Genomic DNA, 19,875 nt, shown 5'->3' on the forward strand with positions numbered 1-19,875 from the left:
TGAGGCTCATCCGACTCAGCAAGAGAATACGCGACCCTAAGGAGTTCCTGACTCAGATATCGCGACTCGCATTATCTCAAACCCAGTACGGAAGGAACATACCAGGTACCTTGCGACCAGCTTATCGACCTGTCAGGGCATCCGAGTGAGGATGGAGGCGCCGCGCCAATTCCCTCGATGCGCCACGGCGGGGTGCAATTCTATCGTTATGAGCGACACCGGAATACACTGCCTCAAACACAACCCTCACATGATGAGAATCACCAGCAACAAGCAGAATAGCAGCTCGGCATCCTCCGCCACCTCTACTCAATCACCGAATGTCTCTTTCAATCCATCGTTTGGAGGCTCAAGGAATCCACGTGCAACAGAACCGGTCAACGGCCTATCTCAAAATGTGCACCACACCTCTCGTGGTAGCTTCGGCGCGGGCTCTCCCTCCATGGACCCCCGCAAGACGGTTCGGAACACACATCCACCGGCTGACATGCTGAACAAGCATGCGTTGACAGAGAAAAAGACGATCGGTGGATACACTGCAATGCCTCGAAGCCACCTGAAATCTTCCTCGCCACAATATTTTACGTCCGCGACTGGTCATAGCCAAGGGCAATACACCTCCAGGCTTTTCTCTCGGACATCAAGAAGCCCAGACAAAGCACCCCCTGGTACATCAGCGCAGAACGGCGTCCAGCCCGGCTTCAGGCCTTCGGCGAACGGGGAGAGTCAGCGCAAGGCTGCTAGGATCAGCTCAAGTGTATCTCCGTCGTCCGCTCGCGCCGTCTCACAAGTCTCCCCCCAAGACTTGCAATCTTCTCGATCTTCGGCGGCCGATCACAGTAGTCCCTTTCGTGCCCGTTTCGCCGGCGCATCACGGATAGCGGCCAACCATCGAACAAGTGATACCAGAGAAGAAGCGAAAGCTTCATCGCCGTCGACATCGTTTTCAGGAAGAAGAGACCTTCGCTCAATACCTGTCGTGAAAACCAATTTCCGGCCTCCGACAAGTATCAAAAGGGCACCGCCAGTCGATACGAGATCGCCCGGGAAACGCGAGAGGGACACCACTTCCGGCTCGGTTTCAATTTGCTCCTCTTCTGAGGACGAATCCGACGAGGACGATCTGATACAGTCAACGTCAGCAACAACTGTGCTCAGAGAAACGCAGGCCGCTGGTCCGTCGCTGAGATTCCGTGCTGCAACCGAGGCCTCGTCTGCAGGGGAAGCTGATGCGGACGCACATGACTGGGCTGCACATAATGGAAGTGTGGACAATAACATCTTCTCAGGCATGCCGAACATTCACAACTTTATCCCAGACCCCGATGGACCCTCGACGTTTGCGCCGAACAACCCTTTTCTTATTGCTGGACGCGATGCCTCACATCAAACACCTGACAACGATGAAGCAAGAACAGTGCTTCCTACTATCGAGAACCAGGAAACTCGCGCCAGCATGGAACACTCAAGCGTTCTCGAATCCGAAAACCAGCGGGTGTTCTTCGAGGCAGACGAACAGTGGCGCACAAGACCCTCGGTCCGGAAAAGAAAAACTTGCGAACAACGTCGGCTGGAACTCTGCGTCGAGTTCGACGAAGCCAAGTTTGACGCTGCTATCTATGGCCAGCCCGAAGCCTCCAAGCCTCCCGCGGGTGTTACCATTCCGGCAGACCCAATATACCACGGACCCGCCCCAGCCGCAGGAGAAGCGCCGAAGCCGTTCTACATGCGAATTGACCCTCGAATTCACTGGCCTCACGACTTCTCGGACGAGTGGTACGCGCGCAAAATTAAAGAGGTCCTCGCTCGCGGCGGGCGTAAGGCAAATTTCGGGAAGGCGACTCAGCGGATGCGTGAGCAGAGGATTGCTGAGGAGCGCCTTGAGGCGCAGGAGGCTGCTGAAAAGGCTGCTGCTGAAAGAGAGGGAGAGGAGACTCCTTCTCACAATCCACCTGTACCATGGTCGCACCGGAGGCCGATGGACTTTGGCGACGTGCCGGAGGACGAGCTGCCTAGCTACGTCCAGAATAATAAGGACTGGCTGCGCGCGGCGGCATCTATGCGAGAGAACCGCCAGCGGACTCTGCAAGCCAATGCTCTACAAGCCGCCGGTAAGCCCTGGGAACATCTGTTCTTGAAGGACAAGAACGGACGATACATCAATCAGCATAACGAAGCAGACGAGTGACCGGCTCTACATAGAGCTAAGCGGCTCAACTCGTACTTGTACATCATCATGAGGCATGATATTATCACGCGGAGAAGCACGCACATACAGCGAGACGGCCGACACCAGGAGGGAACGGAGGGTGAAGAGTTGGGCGGCTTTCCGGCTTTACTTTTACATTTTCTACAGCATGATACCTGGGTCCTAATGGGTCCTGTCTTTTTCTAATCGCGGGGGGAGGGTAGGGCAGCAGCGACTCGTACTAAGGTAGGGTCTAAAATCGCTTGTGGTTGCATCGGGAAAGGAGTCATAGAATAGCAACTATCATCAGATCCTTCAGCTTTGCGCTAGAAGCCGCCTGGCTGAACGAGCGAAACATATTCATGTGACCCTTTCTTGTGCGATATCTGCATGTGTCGGACACGTAGAATTCCATGGCACAGGACTAAGATATACTGTCATTTCAGCAGAAGAGCGATGAAAGCATCCCGGTTCTCTCGACAATCCTTTTTCGTGGATATACATAGAGAGCTATGATATTTTGCTTGCTGGTAAGCCAGTCTGTCGAAAGTTTAGGGATCTTGCAAAGTGGTGCTCCGGTGGCGTTGTAGACCCTGCGTCATTTCACATTTTCTGGTGACTGAACCCTTAGGATGGCACGACACAGTGGCCAAGGGAAGTAGGACAGGAAAGATATCAAAAAAGGAGTTGTTCTCTGAGCTGCTGATGATTTCGGTGTCATGTTCGGGGCAGTTCCATAGCCGACATGACTCCTTGCCAGAGGATGCGTCTGGCCATTTTCGAGCCCCAATATGAGGTTCACAAGATATCTGGAGCTGAGAGTTAATGGTAGGCATATATATTGAAGTTAAGGAAGGGAAGAAATAAAAACATACCCAATCTCCAAACCTATAAGGATTTTCTCAAAAGTCGTGGTTCAAAGAGTTGACGCCTCCCTCACATTCGATATTCCCTGATAATAGTCTCAGTCCTTGAATGGTAAACTCGATCTCCAGTAGTTCTTCTCTATCACCTTGTCTACGAAAATAGAGGTTCGTTGTTGAGTATTGAAAACAGATATATATTGTTCGCAGTGTAGGTGTACCGGTCATCGGAAAGATCCAGCGGTGTTTGCTGGTCCCTCGACGTTGCACTCTAGGATTGGACGTGAATGTCGAGGGGAGAAATTAAACAAACTCATCAAACCAGCGAGCTGGTACATGATCGAGTGAAATACCTAGATATATAAATCGAGGCTGAATCAACGGAGGGAGGCGAAGACCAGCAGAAAGGAGAGGGGTTAAGTAATATCCTTAACACCACATCTGCCATCCTTGACGTCTCGATGAGTGGAGATGGAAGTTCTTGGATTTCCTTGCAGACTCACCAAGCCCATGTGACCACCGGTCCAGTCCCCAGCACCATTGACCGCATTCCTGGCAATTTTGACGTATACCAATGTCATTGCGAAGGCCTCAAGAGGCTACAGCCATATCCTGGAAGACTACCGTGAATGATCGAGAGGTCAGTTGAATAATAGTTAAAACTTACCTCTTCGACGAGCAAAGTTTCCAAACACATCGTCTCGGTCAAGCTCCAGCCAGGGACTCGAGTTACCAGCGGAAGGGGGAAAGGGAAGGGGGATGTATGAGTAGCGAAAGCCACATCATCATTGATCTTGCAGCTATCAGTACGACACAGACACATGACACTCAGCTCAATGCAGTAATTTTCAAGTGAGTATACAAACGGGGCTGAGTGGTGTTTTGTTAAAGTGCGCCCATATGAAGGTATGCAGGTTATATAATAGTATTGACCAAGTCCTCGTCGTAAAACCCTCCTCATCTACACCGTCTTCCTCATGCCCGTCATCCTCCTCGCAGTACTGTTGCCAACGAGCTGTTTATTAGTAGAGAAATACTCAGAGAGAAATGGAGAAGAGTACGAACGAAAAGCAGCCCCGCATATGGTTAATATCCCACCGCCGTCGTCGGTGAGAATATTTGATCGCGATTACTGCTTCCACTTCCGCAGCAGGTCACGACGTTTCTCATCTTCCGAGAGCTCATGACGCCTTGGAACACTTGGCTGCTTATGGCGCTTAAAACAACAATGGTAGTTTCCATTATATGTACATATAAATAAATCAGCACACCAATACTCTGTTTTATCCGAACTCCTCGACGGCAAGAATCGGGTGATGTGTGATCACGAGGCGGACTCAGCATCTCAGTGTCCATATCTCAGGCCATCGACCACTTGAGGAACATGATAGGGGACCGAGGATGTAGCAATACATTAGCATACGATCGCGGAGCTAATCGTTCCGTTTTCCCCGAACGTACCTTCGACGAAGCAAGAGCGAGAAGGACCGCAATTAACTAGTCGTGAATTATACCACAGCTTGGCAGACTGCACCGAACAACACGCGCACGCGTCAACACAGGGACCCCCTTTTCAATCGTTTCTGTTTTGTGTGTACAACCCTAACTAACTCAAGGCCCAAGAAACAGACTATTTCACGAGGTATATAAGATCATCAATTTTTTCGTTCGCCGTTGTATCAATAAAGAATCCCAGTAAAACAAGAAAGCCAGCCACACGACGTGATATCTCCAACCATCTATCCCGAACCCCGTTCAGCTCCTTTTCCTTTCCCTCTCGAAACTCTACGCCTGGTTACGCTTGGCAAGCATGCTCAGCGCGCTGCCGGCGAGGATGAATCCGGCCTGGTCCTTGGTGACGGCGTGGAGGGTGGGGATGAGAACCTCGGAGCCGTCCTTCTTCTTGACGAGAAGCTGGACCTTGCCCTTGCCGCCGTTCTGCAGCATCTCGTACAGGCCGACGGTGCTGACCTCGTCGCAGGCGGAGATCTTGTCGTAGTCGGCCTCGTTCTCGAAGGTCAGGGGCACGACGCCCTGCTTCTTGAGGTTGGTCTCGTGGATGCGGGCGAAGGACTTGGTCAACACGACGCGGGCGCCGAGGTAGCGGGGCTGGAGGGCGGCGTGCTCGCGCGCGCTGCCCTCGCCGTAGTTGTGCTCGGCGACGACGAGCCACTCCTGGCCGCGCTCCTTCCAGCGCTGGGCGAGCTCGGGGATGGTGTGCTTGGAGCCGTCGACGTCGTAGGCAGCGTTGACCTCGCCGGTCTCCTTGTTGACGGCGGTGTTGAGGGTGTTCGTGCTGATGTTGGCCAGGTGGCCCTTGTACTTGAGCCAGGGGCCGGCGGCAGAGATGGTGTCGGTAGTGCACTTGCCGGTGACCTTAACGAGGACCTTGAGTCCGGTAATGTCGCCCTCGGGGAAGGGGGGGAAGGGCTCGAGGAAGGCGAGACGCTCGGAGGTCGGGGAGATGGCGACCTTGACGTCGGGGTTAGGCTTCTCGGGGGAGATGGACTGGAGGGAGGCGACGCCGGACTCGAAGGGGGTCTTGGGGTTCTCAAGACCACGCGGGGGATCGAAGCGGAATTCCTTGCCGTCGGAGGTTTGCAGCTTGTCGGTCATGGGGTTGAAGGTGGTAGATCCAGCATATGCCATGGCGGTGACAATCTCGGGGGAGGCAAGGAAATTCATGGTTCCAGGGTTGCCGTCGTTACGGCCGCGGAAGTTGCGGTTGTAGGACGTCAAAATGGCGTTGAGCTCGCCCTTGGGGATGTCGTCTTGACGCTTCCATTGACCGATGCAAGGGCCGCATGCGTTGGAGAGAACAATGCCGCCAGCTCCCTCGAGGGTCTGCAGGGTACCGTCACGCTCAAGAGTAGCACGGATCTGCTCGCTACCAGGGGTAATGTAGAAAGGGGCCTTGGGCTTCAAGCCAGCAGCCTCAGCCTGCTTGACCATGCTCTCGACCTTGGTCATATCCTCGTAGGAACTGTTGGTGCAGCTGCCAATGAGGCCGGCGGACAAAGCCTCCGGCCATTGCTCTTGTTGAATGGTGCTCTTGAACTGCGACAGGGGGGTAGCCAAATCGGGAGTGAAGGGGCCGTTGATGTGGGGCTCCAGCTCAGACAAGTTGATTTCGATAACTTGGTCGTACTCGGCGCCTTCGTCGGCTCTGAAGTTGAAACTTCCCCAGTTCTTGTAGCCCTCGAGGGCACGGTGCTGGGGCTCTCTGCGGGTTTGCAGGAGGTAGCGTTCTGAGGCTTTAGTGTAGGGGAAGATCGAGGTCGTAGCGCCGACTTCGGCGCCCATGTTGCAAATAGTTGCCATACCAGTAGCGCTGAGCGTCTCGACGCCCTCACCGAAGTACTCGACGATGAATCCGGTTCCACCTCGGACAGTAAGCTTGCCGGCTAAGTTGAGGATAACGTCCTTGGGAGAAACCCAGTCGTTCAGCTTGCCCGTCAACTTAACACCGAGGACGCGGGGCGCCTTGAGCTCCCACGGGGCACCAACGAGCGCCTCAACGGCGTCGGCACCACCAACACCAATGGTGATGGTAGACAGACCGCCGGCATTAGGGCTGTGAGAGTCGGTTCCCAGCATCATGATACCCGGAAGAGCGTACACCTCGAGGACCGTCTGGTGAATAATACCAGCACCAGGGGGCCAGAAGTCCATGCCGTACTTGCGTCCAGCCGATTCCAAAAAGTCGAAAACCTCCTTGTTCACACTGATGCCATCAACCAAATCGCTCTCAGCGCCCTTGGAGCCAACAATCAAGTGGTCGCAGTGGATACTGGCAGGAATGGCGGGCTGGGCCAGGTTGCAGGACATGAACTGCAGCAGAGCCATCTGCGCAGAAGCGTCCTGCATGTTGACTCGATCCGGGTTGAGCTTGAGGTTGGCGCTGCCACGGATGTTGCGTCCGTTCTCGGTGTTCGTAAGAAGCGACTCTTCGGCATTGTCGAGATGGCTGTACAGGATCTTCTCGGCGAGGGTTAGGCGCTGCTGTCCGAGGACGTGGCGAACCTTGAGGAGGTTGTCGTGAAGCTTGCGGTAAGTATCGGGCTTGATCGACTTGGGCAGAAGCCTGCGCATCTCGGCATCTTTCTGCTCAATGTCCTGCGTGGTCGCAAAGGTCCTCCTGGCCGGCAGGCATGAGGATGCGGTAAGGCATGGTCGCGTGCGTGTTAGGAGCCGCTGTCGTGGGGTTAATACTCTCATCGTTGCAATAATCGTGAGTTTAAGGAAGCTCATACCCTCGCGGCGCCTCCAGTTCGACTGGCAAGCTCAATTGGTGCCATTGTCGCAGCGCACCTCCCTCCCAGGACTGTGTGTGAGTCGTAGTGGCGGGGTGTGGAATTTTTTGGATTGCAAATTGGCGATGTCGGATTGGAAAGTCTGGGGGAGTTTTACACCATTTGTGGGTCAACCCCAAACGACCCTTGCACTGCCGGCACCGGCGAAGCTGCGTCGGAGCAAACCCCTGCCCTTAAAGAACAGACGGATGAATACTGTAGTATCTGTAATGTCCATCGAAATCGGTGACACACTCTGTAGAGAGCCTGCCAAGAGGCTTGTAAATGTTGTCAAGACTTTCTTTTTCTATATTTCATTCGACAAAAAAAGAAAAAGTTATTCCCCATCCCGAATCCGTATCCATCTTTCCAACTACCTGACCTGCATACTCCCGCAGATCTACAATGCTGAGGTTGGGTGGAAGATGGCCAGATACATATCTATACACAACCCTTTTAACTCCTATATCTCACAATGATGCCTTTGCGCTGCCAAATGCTCCTCTACTGGTCGTACTCAGAGTTCTTCGTTCCGATGAAGCCTTCGCTCCTCTCTCTCCTCCTTCCCCTGACCTCCTTGAACCACTCGGTAAGAGTGTAGCCCCAGTGGCCGGCCACAAGCACACCACTGACAACGTTCACAATCTTCATCAAGAACTGGAGGAAGCCATCTCTAGATTCTTCCACAGACAACAGGATTGGCTCAATGTCGTACTTGAAGAAGATGCCGGGGATGTTGTGGTCGTCAACTTCCTTGCTCTGCTCGGTAACGGCGTACTGGTTCGTGAAGATGGTGTTGCGGGAAGAACCTGACTTGCCCACGGTGTAGACAGTAGGAACTACAGAGAGGTAGTACTGGAACTTGTGGAAGTTGATTCTGGCAGTGTTGACGGTTCTGTCCAGAGGGTTGACGAGAGAGGGGTAGAATGGTCCAAATGACATCTCGGAGATGATGTGCGAGAAGTTGAACGCTGTGGTATTGTCAGTCTTTAATCCAAAAACCGACCAGTAACATGTCACTTACCAGCATGGTCGAGATGCTCTCCGAACTCCATGTAACCATGACCTCTCGCCGTGATATGGAAGTCACCCTGAACCCTGTTGACGTCCAAGTTGCCGTAGATACGACAGCTGTCGCCCTCGCCCCAGAGCCTGGGTGTCTTTGCCCACTTGGCCCTCTTCTTGCCGATCGCGACAATGTCGTGAACGTGCTCCTCTCCGAAACCTTCCTCTTCCTGCCATCCCTCGCCGGTGACGATCCTGCCCTTGCTGTCCCTGCCCAGACGGTGAATACCCTTGTTATCGACCCATTGCGACCAGTTCGTCTTGTCGCGCTTGAGCATGCTGGCGGCAAGAATGCGATCACCCGCAGCGTCCTGTACGTTGATGTGGAGGTCATCGCAGTGCATGCGCACGACGATGTCCAAATTGATCTGCATCTCGTGACCCACGCCCTTCTCGACAGCGAAGGTATGCGTCTCGGAGCCGCGCCACCAGCGGCCGACTTCAGTCCAGAAGAGAAAGAAAGATATGGCCGCCATGACAACAGTCCACTTGCCGCCGCCCGATGTCCGCGTTACATATTGAGGTTTCGCTTTGGCTGTTAGGCAGAACGTGGTCAGTATGTCTTCTCAAACTTCTCTTTCTTCTTCTTGAGCATTGAATTGCGGCGAAGCGCCCGCTCAATAGGGGGAACTCACGGAAGGCATCGAATGCGCTGACAATGTTCCCCTTCGCGCCGAACGCGTCGTCGTCCAGGCTGTGTTTCTCGTCCCAGCCGTTCATCATGGCTATTTGGTTTGTTCGCTCGGTCGTGATTCTTCGAGTTTCGAATCTTTGATCGAAGTAGTCGTAGTCCTCGGCTCAGTGTTGCCGATTTCCCGCGAGGCTGTCGCAATGTCGATGTGATGTTGTCCTGTTCGGCTTATGCAAGTGCCCGCCGTCGAAACCTTAACCTGCTACCGCATGCCTCGTGGTCGGCGCCGAAGTGCAAGATGAAAGACTTCGAAGCTTCTAGTGGAAGTTTGCTTAGATTTCGCCGCCTGGAAAGCTGGTCAGATTATTCGGCGCAAACCTCGTGAAGTGGGAGATGTACCACCACAATGTCTTAAGGACACTCTATCCAAAAGTTATCTGCAGTTCGTACCCCTTGTCCAGGGGTCTGTAATTGATTGGTGCCGTTACTAGCGCCAGTGGGCTCAGTGGGGCTTGTGCATTGGACCTTCCGACAGGGGTGCTATTACCTGCACGTGCCAGTTCCCATTCTAGAACATCAGATCTTCCGTCACTCCAGCTCCATTTCGAAGCTGTTATCTCGCTCCATCTTCGTATTTGGATACGTTCACAGAAAATAACCTCGGATTTCTTAGAGCTCGAGTAGCCACAATTGATTGCTGCCTAAAAACTACAAGTACCAAGTACCAATCTGTATTCTGTCATGAAAGCGTCATGAAACGAGCGTCACCTCGACCAACCTGGTTGACGAGTGATCGGTTCTTAGCATATATGCTGGCAAGGCAGCAGCGCATCGCGCCCTACTTCTGCCAACGACCGCTTCACTGTCTCGAACACAGGTTCTTATGAAAATCAAATACCCGAATAACCCTGTGAAAATGAAAAATGCGAAGAAAGCCAAAAGCCCTGAATAGACCGGTCACTCCATATCCAGCGGTAAACGAAACCTGACTGAAGTGGACTGTGTTTACTTCCTGAGCCGCCTCTGCTGCTCCTCGAGGAACTCCTCGTCAGAAGCGTCCAGAATGTCGTATTCCTCATCCGTCATGAAACCGTCCTCGGACGCGTCCCACTCTTCATCCTCACCGCAGTCCTCGAATTCTTCTGCCTCGGAGCTGGTAGCCGGAGCAGACTCGGACTTGACCTCCTCGTGAATGCTAGAAATGGGCGATTCCTTCTCCAACTTAGGGAAGATCATGTTGCTGCTCTGCATCTCGGCGGGAATTTCCTTGGGCTCTTCCTTGGGCTCCTCGACAACGGGCTTCGGGGCCTGGACGCTGACGTCGCACCAAAGTCTGTGACCGAACTTCAAGCCGTCCTGGGTCGTCAGACGCCAGTAAGAGATGATCTTGCCCTCACGCGCGGGAGTGCGGAGCAGAACGTTGAAAGAGAACTCCTGTCCCGGTGCGAGAGGCGTGTAGCAGACAGTCGACTCCGAGGCGGAAACGAGCTCAGAGATTCCGGCAGGGTGGTTAGAGTCGACGTGACCCATGTAGTCACCGCCGACAAACTTGACTGAGCAGCCAGCGGGCCATGCAACCTCGCCGTCGTTGCGGAGGACCCAGGTCTGCTCAAATACGTGGTTGGGTGGCAAGATAGTGCCATCGGCAACGGTGTCACGAACGAACACAGCCGCAAGGTCCTGCTCGGTGATAGGCTTCTCCGCAATAGGTGCTGCGGGCTTCTCCTCGATGACCTCCTCCTTGATTTCGGGCTCCTTCTTGATCTCAGGCACGGGCTCTGGTGCCTTCTCAACGACCTCCTCCTTGACAGCAGGCTCTGTTGGCTTCACGTCAACAACGGTCTGGACGGTGTTGATGGAAGCGTTAGCAGTGGTTTCGGTGGAGCGTGAGCTGGTGCGACCGATGTTATGGTCACCCATCTGCCGCATGCGCTGGCCGTCACCACGCTCGCCAGTAGTAGTGACGGTGACATGGCGAATGGGAGTCTTGAACTTCACGAGAGGGTGAGTCTTGTTGTGGGTGTTAGCGGGGCTAGCCTCGCAGTTAGCGCAGAAGTCGGTGTCGTTGCAGACAGTGCACTTGTAGCGGACGCCGGTGATGTAGGCGGGAGCGTTGTGGGCGCGGGCACACAGGGGCCCGTCGCAGCAGATGCCGAAGTGGACAGAGCGGGTGACGGCACGGCTGCGAACCTCCTCGAGAGGCTCGTAGATGGGGACGAAGCGGTGGTTGGGGTGAACAAACTTGGAGTTCACGATACAATCGGCGCAGTAGTCCCAGTCAGGGCAGTCGAGACACTTGTGGCGAACACCAGCAATGTACTTGTCGCAGCCGTCGCAGATGGCGTTGTGGCTCTGGTTACGGCCAGGAGAAAGCTTGACCTGGATGTGGCCGGGAACATGAGCACCCTCCACAGCGGGGACGAAGGGATGCTTGGGGTTGTGGCCGTGAGAGTCCTTCTCGAAGCATGCATGGCACAAGTCGAAATCCTCGCAAGCGGTGCAGTGGAGGAAGCTAGCTTCGGGGAGCTCGGTCACGCAGCAGTTGCAGGTACGCATGTTGTACATGGCGTTGCTGAAGACGGGAAGAATCCTGTCGGGGCCGAGGGGCTCGATGTGCTTCTGGAGTTCGGCGAAACTGATGGGTTCATTGACAGAGTCCTGCGCCTTGGACTTGATCTTGGGGGCGATAGTCTGCGTCGTGCTGTTAACGATCTGACCGTTCTTAACGATACGCTTGATGAGCCAGTGGTCGGCGCCGTAGCAAGTAATGCCTTGGTCGACACAGTTTTGGCAGAGGTCGAAGTCACCGTCGTCGCATGTCGAGCAGTGGTAGTGAGCATCGGGTACAGTCTGGTCACAGCTGTTGCAGCAGACGGCGAAGTTTGTGTTGGGATGCGTCAAAGCGGGGCAGCGAGCCCAAGAAGACCTGGATGGAGTATTCTCAGGCGCAGAGGCGTTGGCAAACCACTGGTTGCGAGCAGCGATTCCTTCCGAAACAGGAATGTCGGGAGTCGCCGGGGTCTCCTCATCGTTGATCTTGGCGTGTCTCCTCAGAAGAGAGGCCAGAATAGAGGCCTCGAAATCAAGACCAGTGTCGCTGGTGGGCAACTCCTTCTTAGGCTCGACATCGGCAGACTGTCTGAGATCGACGAGTGGCTGCACAAAGGCGGGAACTTCGGGTTGTGGCTGCTCCTCAACCTTGGGTGCAGGTACGGGCGTGCTGGACTCGGGAACATCCTCAACGGAAACCGGCCTTGGTGCCATCCTCTCTTCAGAGACCTTGGTAACGCGAAGCTTGAGCTTTTGCTTGGCCTTGGCGGCACGGTATAGCTGCTTGTAGACGGAGACGTTTTGCTTGTCGAGGGTGATGTACGAACCAGCCGAGTCAGAATATCTCTCGAGAACGACGTTGGCATCCTGGGTAATGGCAAGAAGAGCGCGAACCTATGAGATAAGGTGTCAGCAAGGCACGTCATTTACGCAGACTTGAAGTTTCAAATGAGCGGTGAAGAGACTCGACTCGGCGGCGCATCGAGGCATGGTGAGGCTCAAAACCTGACCATATCATGGAGGCAGGCCAAGCTGCTGGGCAGGGGAGGCGGCGACGGAAGCAACGGGAAGTGACGTACTCTCTCCTCAAGCGTGCTGGGTCCCATATCGCGCAGAGGAAGCTTGTGGCGGCGAGTCATGCCGTCGAAGTTGATTTTCAGGGTGACCTGAGTGTCTGGAGATGTTGTGTTGTTGGAAGCCATCTTGAATGATGGAAAGTGATTCTGGGGTATCAATGATGGATGTGGTCGCGGTCGGCCGGCGGGGAGGGGATGACGGCTCCTGCGGGTGTTTCACGAGCTGAGCTGCAAAGCACGGTGCACGAGGCTCGCTCGGTCGGGGTAGAAGAGGCGTATCTGGATTCTGGACGAAGGATACCGTGCTGATATATGTATGGGGTGTCGTGGGATTGATGTGAAAGGAAAGAAAGAAGAAACGGGGACAAAGAGTAGTGGGAGGCGGAAGTTGATGAAGCAGACGGAAAGGTCGTGGTGTGGGAGAGATAGTGACTTAAAGGATGATGGGGGTCGGTCGTCAGGTGGAGAAAGAAGGTGAGCAGGCGAGGAAGGAGACCCGTCGAGACTGGGGCCCTTTGGATCCTTGAAGGGTGGAGGTGGATGGAGGTGGAGGTGCCGTGCCAGGTGGGGAGGCTAAGCGGATGATGCGTCTTCTCTGGGCTGTCTCTGGAAGGTGGTCAAGGACTCTCCAAAGATGCCGACCTCGCTTTACGATAGGTAGGGTACTGGATGGAAAGGTCCTGCAGGTGACTTGACTTCGATACCGGGAGGGGACTGAGGGACACTTATGTACAACCACCTCGATGTCCTGGACTACGAGGCCGAAACCGTAGTGGCCAGTGAAGGGGGGGCGGCAAAGAAGGAGCAATCCAGGACCAAAGGGACCGTCGAACTGACCAGCAAGGCGGTGGATGGATTACGGATAGGCAGGAAAGGCCGGGGAGAGAGAGACCTGGACGGGAGATCCAATGCTCAGCATCCGTCACTCGCACCCGCCGAAAGCTGGGATTGGCACGTCCCGGTCGGTGTCGGGTACCTCCAGTATGCGCGATACCGCGAGTGCACTGGCTCTCTGGTTGACTGGTGACTGGTGACTGCCTGAGGTGGTGACTGGTGGACTTCCCCCAGCGATTGGCAATCAAGGCCGGTGTGGATTTGGGATGTGGTGAGTGGATCCCTCGAAGATTCCCACCATTGGCCTTCCCCAGGCAAGAAAAAAAAGAGAGGGGCAAGCAAGCGACTAACGCACGATGGTTGGCTGCCTGGGATTGGGTTCTACAGTGCCTTTGGAAGCACCGCACCTCAGCAGTGACATCCAGCAATGAGTGACGCGACTACGATTGATCACTGAGAAAAACCCATGCCAATTGTGCAGTGGTGCGAACTGCTCCGAAGTAACCTTGCCTCGGCGGGGACGGCTGGGTAAGAGTACGCTTGCGGAGATAGACTTGGCCGTGGGCCGCCCGAGACATCACTAACCGCGTCCATGTCCAAGTGTCACCTCGACACTCTGCATCTCAAGTCGCACGCCGTCTCTCCTTAGCATATCGCAGCGCCATCCTCACCAACCACGTTTGCTCTTCGGGAACCACAGACCTCACATGTCACCACCGTCAGAGACAAACGAGAAAGCAACCTACCATTCAGGCAGCCTAGGACACCTCAGCCCAGCTCCGTTTGACACGAGGGACCATTGAATAATCACCATGGAACGACTTCGAAAGAGGCGGTCAACTATACCGAACCTGCTACCATCTTCTTCGGCTCAACTTCGACCCGCCCTCAATATCAATATCGACTTGTTCGAGTCACCAATGTCGCCTCTCGCCTCGCCCAGGCAGACAAGGTCACCAGTCCCTCAGCGAAAGCTCCGACAAAACCATTCGGCACTCGAATCCTTCCATACCAATCTTTGCCTCCTTTTTTTCTCCTTTCCCACCCTTCGACATCTGGATTCGCACCTACACGCCCCCCAGCTTGATTCTTCTTGCCTTTTGCGACCAACCCTGGGCAAGACGCCATACCCAGTGCACATTGGCACATGACGGGGGACTGCCCTGCAAAGACAAGACTCGGAATGAGGCGAACTGGAGCCTCGCCGCAACATGTTCCTATGTTTACTCACTTCAACAATGCAAAAACCAGGAAAATAGTCCCCCATAGCGGTTCGTTCGCCGGACGCCGCGGCTTGGTTGGAAGAGCCTGCCTGGCTCCTTAATTCTTCCATCGACTTCTTCTTCCTCTTACACAATGGCATCCAGCGTTCAGACGTGCCATGTCACCATGCTGGCTCGTCCTCTCCATCCTGCCGCCGCCGTCGATACGGGGCAATTATGCAGCGAGTCGCGGCCCCCGAGAAATACGTTGTTGCATAGTTGCATAGTCGGTCACTCGGGCAATCGGTCACCCTCCTGAGCGATAACATAGAATCTACCTCCGACTCCCCGATTTCCAGCCCCGGTAGCTGGACAGGAGCCCAGCAATGTTCAGTGCCGTGCTTGCTCACAAGACACGTTGTCTCTCGCGAGTCCCGGGTTTTCCTATGCAACTATGCAGCAACTGCTGGTGCACCGCAGAAATGACTATTGCACTTGATGCGCTGGATACCACGGTGCGCTCTGTACAACACCAGCCTCATGCAGCTACCGCGACCGCTAGCTACCGCATCCGATCTTAGCGAGCCCGGAGGGCTGGGCGGCCTCGATCGGAGCAAGACGTGGGAGGGGCGGGTCGACGAGACTCCAACATCCGGAGGAGGAGTCTGTTCGCCCGTCACCTGAGCGGCTTCCTTTAATCGATGCAGCAGTGACAACCTCTGCACTGTCACGCAGCACGCAATCCTACCATCTCCATGGTCTTATCGGAGCCGGCGGAGGAAGTGTCAGGCGCGTTGCGACGAACAAGCCTGGAAAGCGGAAAAAGACCGCCGGGACCCAGTTGTCTTGACTCGCTCACGTGGTGCCTTCATCCGTCGCAGATCCAGAAACGATGTGTGAACTCAATGGCAAGACAGCCAAACAGCTGTCCGCCGCACCAAGCTACCTTACCTTACCTAGGTAGACTTTCCTCATCTCAGCCAGCCAGGGTTTCCGGAATCTTTCAGCGGCGCAGCAACCCCCTTCGATATCATCTACTTTCTCTCCTGTCCCAAAGTTGAGTAGTACATCATGCGTCTCCCGGGCCACCAGGCAGTCGAACGTCAATCGCCAACCGCCAACCTCGCATTACACTTCTTCTGACAAGCGTCCGTGAGATTCACCCAACAGAAGCGCCTATACCGAAAAGCCACGAGACAGCTGCCGACAACGCATCATCCAGAAGCAACTGCGGCGATGGCGGCGGCGGCGAGCCAACAAGAGAGAGAGGAGAGGCGGGTGAGGGAGCTCTCGGTGAGCAGTCTATTAGCGTTCAGCGGTTGGCTGGTTGGTTGAGATCAACAGATGGCCGGGATAAGCAGGGCGAGATCAAAGAACCAGACCACGTACCTCAGGTCCGAGAGCGCAGCAGCATGCCACGCTCGTCTTCGGCCCTTCGTCTTCCAGCGCAGGCAGTAAGGTGCCCTCTAGTGTTTGTTTAAACGCTTACACTGCACGCCATCTGGTTAGACGCTGCTAGTCATGCGAACTCAACCCCGCCTTTTTTCCCTTCTCTTGCCGTCAGAGTTCACGAAGACGGCGCCCCGCCAAGAAAGTGTCCCCAAAATCGTTGCATTTTGAGACACCTTGATCTGCTTCAACACTAAAAGTGTAAAAGAAAAAATGCATCACTCCGGAGTCACCTCAACGGGCATTCCGGCCAGGAGAAACCCCCTCTCCGGACCCGAACAATACCACCAGCCTTCTCGCTGCTTACCTCAGGGACCGGATACTTTACCCCGCCGTCGCAGGGCAGCCTCAACCATCATCCAATGTATACTCAAGGCAGGCAGAGAGATACGTCAGGCGAGGCACGGACAAAGTATCCTGCCGCTCTCCAAAAAAAAATCATCCTTCCCACAAATTCTCATCCCATGAATCCGCGGCCAGTGGCGGTCTTATCGAACCTTGATCCGTCGCGGGAGAAGCTTGCCCCTGTCGGAGGCGCACCGCCCACCAGAGACGAGGCAAAGCCCGAACAAAGGGGGGAGGGGTTCCAGACTTATATTCCAACTACGTCATCTCATTGTCCCGCCCTCTTTTTCCCCCTCACCTGGTATGTGTTCTTTGCTGAAAGATGAGGCGGCGAGAGAACGTGAATAGAAGACGAAGAAACAACTAGTCCTTGAAAAACGACGGCCTTGTTTCAGCATACCACCACGATTTCGGGCGAGTGTGGCCAAGCGTCCGCAAACGCGCGCGAACGCGTGTTCCTCGTGCCTGACTACCCACCAAAGCATCAGGCTTCTTATTTCTGCCTAGTTGATAAGTAAGGTAGCTAGCTATATGTGCAGATGGGTGTGGTGGTTGTTGTGTGGCGTGGTGAGGTGAGTTGAGGTGAGGTGAGGTGTACGTGCTCCTCGACGATTACGCACTCATTCATCAACCTGCGTGTGGCCAAAATTGGGATATTGGTAATAGGTCAACTTTCTCCCTCTCACCTCCCGTCGTTCGGAGGAAGATGCAACAAGAGCCTAAGCACTTTTCAATTAACTTGATATCTTTTTTGCAATGAAGCTACCCTTCAGAATGGAAGAATGAGGGGCAAGAGAGAGCAGGACGAAAACTTGATATAGCTGTTTGAAGTTCAGAGATGAGTTTTCGGACGCTGGTGAGAGAGTATCTTAATGACAGCTGTCTGTTCAGGGCGTCCCTTTCTTCTGCGCGTTGCCCGCCGCAGCTGTCCCCGGCATGACATCCTCGATTTCCTCCGCCGAGAGCGTGAAATACTTCCCGCTCACTCCTTGTTCTACGTAGAGACCGAATGTGTCCCAGAGACGTGCGTCGAAAGCCTCGTTCGTCCATATGGGCGGCCGGAGTCAGCCTCTGAACAACTCCGGTCCTCCGATGCTGAAACGGTTCCACAGGTGAGTAGAGGCTTCGGCATGCTCAGAAGGGGGTTGTCGGGCAAGCTCTTTGCTCTCCTCGGCGATGTGATATGTCATGGAGAGGCCGTTGCCGAGCATGGCAAGTCGTAGGGACTGTGGAGGAAGCAGAGGGCTCCCCTGGTCGCATCGGGGGACAAAGACGTTGTGCGGCCCGATCTCTGCGTTCTCGACGACAAAGGGGGTGTGTTGTATGAACATCCCCCATGAGCTGCTTGAGTATATTCTGGCGCATATTCAACCCTCGTGTTCAGGACCGCCGGCTCCGCGTGGTCGAACACGCGGTCCGACCTCAGTAGTAGTTTTCCATCTTATAGGGAATCCGGAAACCTTCATGGGAGTGTCGACGGAATGAACAGACGAGGTGAAGTAGCAAGATAAAGGAGGGCAGGCGCAGAAGAGATTTGCGGACCGGGACGCGATAGGGAGAGATGACCTTCTGCTTCTAAAACAGGTTTGAATACACGTCGAGATATCCCGGATTACGAGGACGATGATGACAATAGCGGTGGATTTGTGACGAGGGAAGGGGTGAAGAGAGAACAGCAAGATGGGAGAGACTGAGGGAAGTTATCAAGATCGCGAGGCACATCGAAAGTAGAGCGCCTCCGGGTCCAAAAGCCGTGATAACAGATCAAGGTTCGAATGTCCATGTTTTCCGGCGATCTATCTCACGACGGGAGTACTCGGAGTTCACGGGCATCCTCCAAGACCATGCCTCCAGGACTCGTAAGACTAGAAAGTAAATAGACGTGAACCCTCACCGACGTCCTGGTTGGATAGATGTGTGTATTCACTGATGAAGTCGGCATACCGTTGTTCGTGTGCGTGGAGAGGCAACATGACGAGACCAGCCGACGAGAGACTCTTGACAACAAACCTGTTCAGGTCGTTGACAGCAAAGTCGCATCCTCCATGAAGACAGCCTACTTAGCTTAATCGAAAGGTCAAGTACATGCCGAATCCTGAGGTTCCTCGTCAAGTCACGACATTCATCACAAGCGGTACGAACGATAAGACATCATCAATCCCATTTCTAAACTCCCCTACCCCAACCGCCGCCGCCTCCCCGTCGACCGAAAGTAAAGCCAAGCCCTTCCAGATCGACGATACACGGCAAACCCATACAACCACCAGAAACGGGTACCCCGACAAGACCAAGAAAGGAAAATCGTCTTAAACCCTTCCCATATCCCGACCTTCCGTCCCTCTCTCACAACACCTGCCAAGAAAATCCACACAAAAAGAGATGTCTTCATCCTCCCCCAATATCACCATTCCCTAATCGCCTCTCTCCAACACGAACTAGAAGGAAAAGTCGATGAATACCATAAAGAAACTTTTTTTTCCACCATCGCAGTATTTCAAACATGCATACCTGACCGAGACCGAGTAGAGAAGAAACGAAACACAAGATAAGAACAAAGGTCTGAGACAAGAGATAACAACAAAAGTCTAGGCATCGTGTGGTCATGAGAGTCGAGGACACAGAGGAAATAGGAACCAAGAACACGAGGTTGGAGGGGCTGAAAATACCTTGTCGTAAGGAATGTAGCAAGGAAATTCTAAGCAGACATTGGCGATTGAGTTGTAGTAGATACGGATGAGAAGAAACGTGACCCCATCACACGTAGAACGCGTGACGTGTTGGTAATCATGAAATTTGAACTGATGAGAAATGTTTAGACGCTGAAACAAACAGAAGTCGTCGGACACGCACCCGAACCTCCTCCGCCAGGTAAAATGAAAACGTTTTACACTGTGCAGGGTGGAAAAGGAGAATTGCAGAACGCCACGAACGCATGAAGTAGTAGTAGTAGTAGTAGTGATGAACGGGAATACCCAAGAAAGGGTAGAGGTGTCTGATTTGGGCATGGGAGGAACTTCTTGAATTCGAGAAAAGGCGTAGAGGTTGTAAGAAAACCAAGGGACCTTGCGCTGTCGACTCGTCCGTCTCTCCCCTTGTCCTACTTCACGAACCGGTCCTTCCCCTTCCTCCCTTGATTCGAACAAGTGCTCGGGAGCATGTTGGGACAAGGAGATGGAGTCTTCAATAAACCTCGATAACAAGTTCCACCCAAACAAAGCGCTCCTCAACGCGAATCAGTAGCACCCCCAATCCTAGCAATACTATAACCATAGAGAGATTCGTACCCATCGCTTTTTGGATTCCTCCAGCCCATTTGTCCCCGTCCAGCCGTCCGACGAGAAGAGGGTATAGCGACGACCAGAAAGCCGACAATGAGAATT

General features: G+C 54.1%; 4 protein-coding genes across 4 annotated transcripts; 1 reads left to right on the forward strand and 3 right to left on the reverse strand.

The window, feature by feature from the left end:
* Positions 1 to 1,291: 1,291 nt before the first annotated feature.
* Positions 1,292 to 2,188, forward strand: CkaCkLH20_00193 (uncharacterized protein; the record flags this gene model as incomplete). Its single annotated transcript, XM_038882913.1, has 1 exon — positions 1,292 to 2,188. The coding sequence occupies one exon, from the start codon at positions 1,292 to 1,294 to the stop codon at positions 2,186 to 2,188; it is 897 nt and encodes a 298-aa protein (XP_038751618.1).
* Positions 2,189 to 4,836: 2,648 nt separating this feature from the next.
* Positions 4,837 to 7,269, reverse strand: CkaCkLH20_00194 (aconitate hydratase; the record flags this gene model as incomplete). The annotated part of the gene is made up of 1 exon (XM_038882914.1): positions 4,837 to 7,269. One exon carries the CDS (start codon positions 7,267 to 7,269, stop codon positions 4,837 to 4,839), a length of 2,433 nt encoding a protein of 810 aa, XP_038751619.1.
* A 578-nt stretch (positions 7,270 to 7,847) lies between these two features.
* CkaCkLH20_00195 (copii-coated vesicle protein) lies at positions 7,848 to 9,128 on the reverse strand (the record flags this gene model as incomplete). The annotated part of the gene is made up of 3 exons (XM_038882915.1): positions 7,848 to 8,314; positions 8,368 to 8,943; positions 9,044 to 9,128. The coding sequence occupies 3 exons, from the start codon at positions 9,126 to 9,128 to the stop codon at positions 7,848 to 7,850; spliced, it is 1,128 nt and encodes a 375-aa protein (XP_038751620.1).
* Positions 9,129 to 10,044: 916 nt separating this feature from the next.
* On the reverse strand, positions 10,045 to 12,791 carry CkaCkLH20_00196 (zz type zinc finger domain-containing protein; the record flags this gene model as incomplete). Its single annotated transcript, XM_038882916.1, has 2 exons — positions 10,045 to 12,483; positions 12,669 to 12,791. The coding sequence occupies 2 exons, from the start codon at positions 12,789 to 12,791 to the stop codon at positions 10,045 to 10,047; spliced, it is 2,562 nt and encodes an 853-aa protein (XP_038751621.1).
* Positions 12,792 to 19,875: the final 7,084 nt, after the last annotated feature.

This window comes from Colletotrichum karsti (genome assembly GCF_011947395.1).
Source record: "Colletotrichum karsti strain CkLH20 chromosome Unknown Scaffold1, whole genome shotgun sequence".
In the NCBI taxonomy this organism is placed as follows: Eukaryota; Fungi; Ascomycota; class Sordariomycetes; order Glomerellales; family Glomerellaceae; genus Colletotrichum; species Colletotrichum karsti.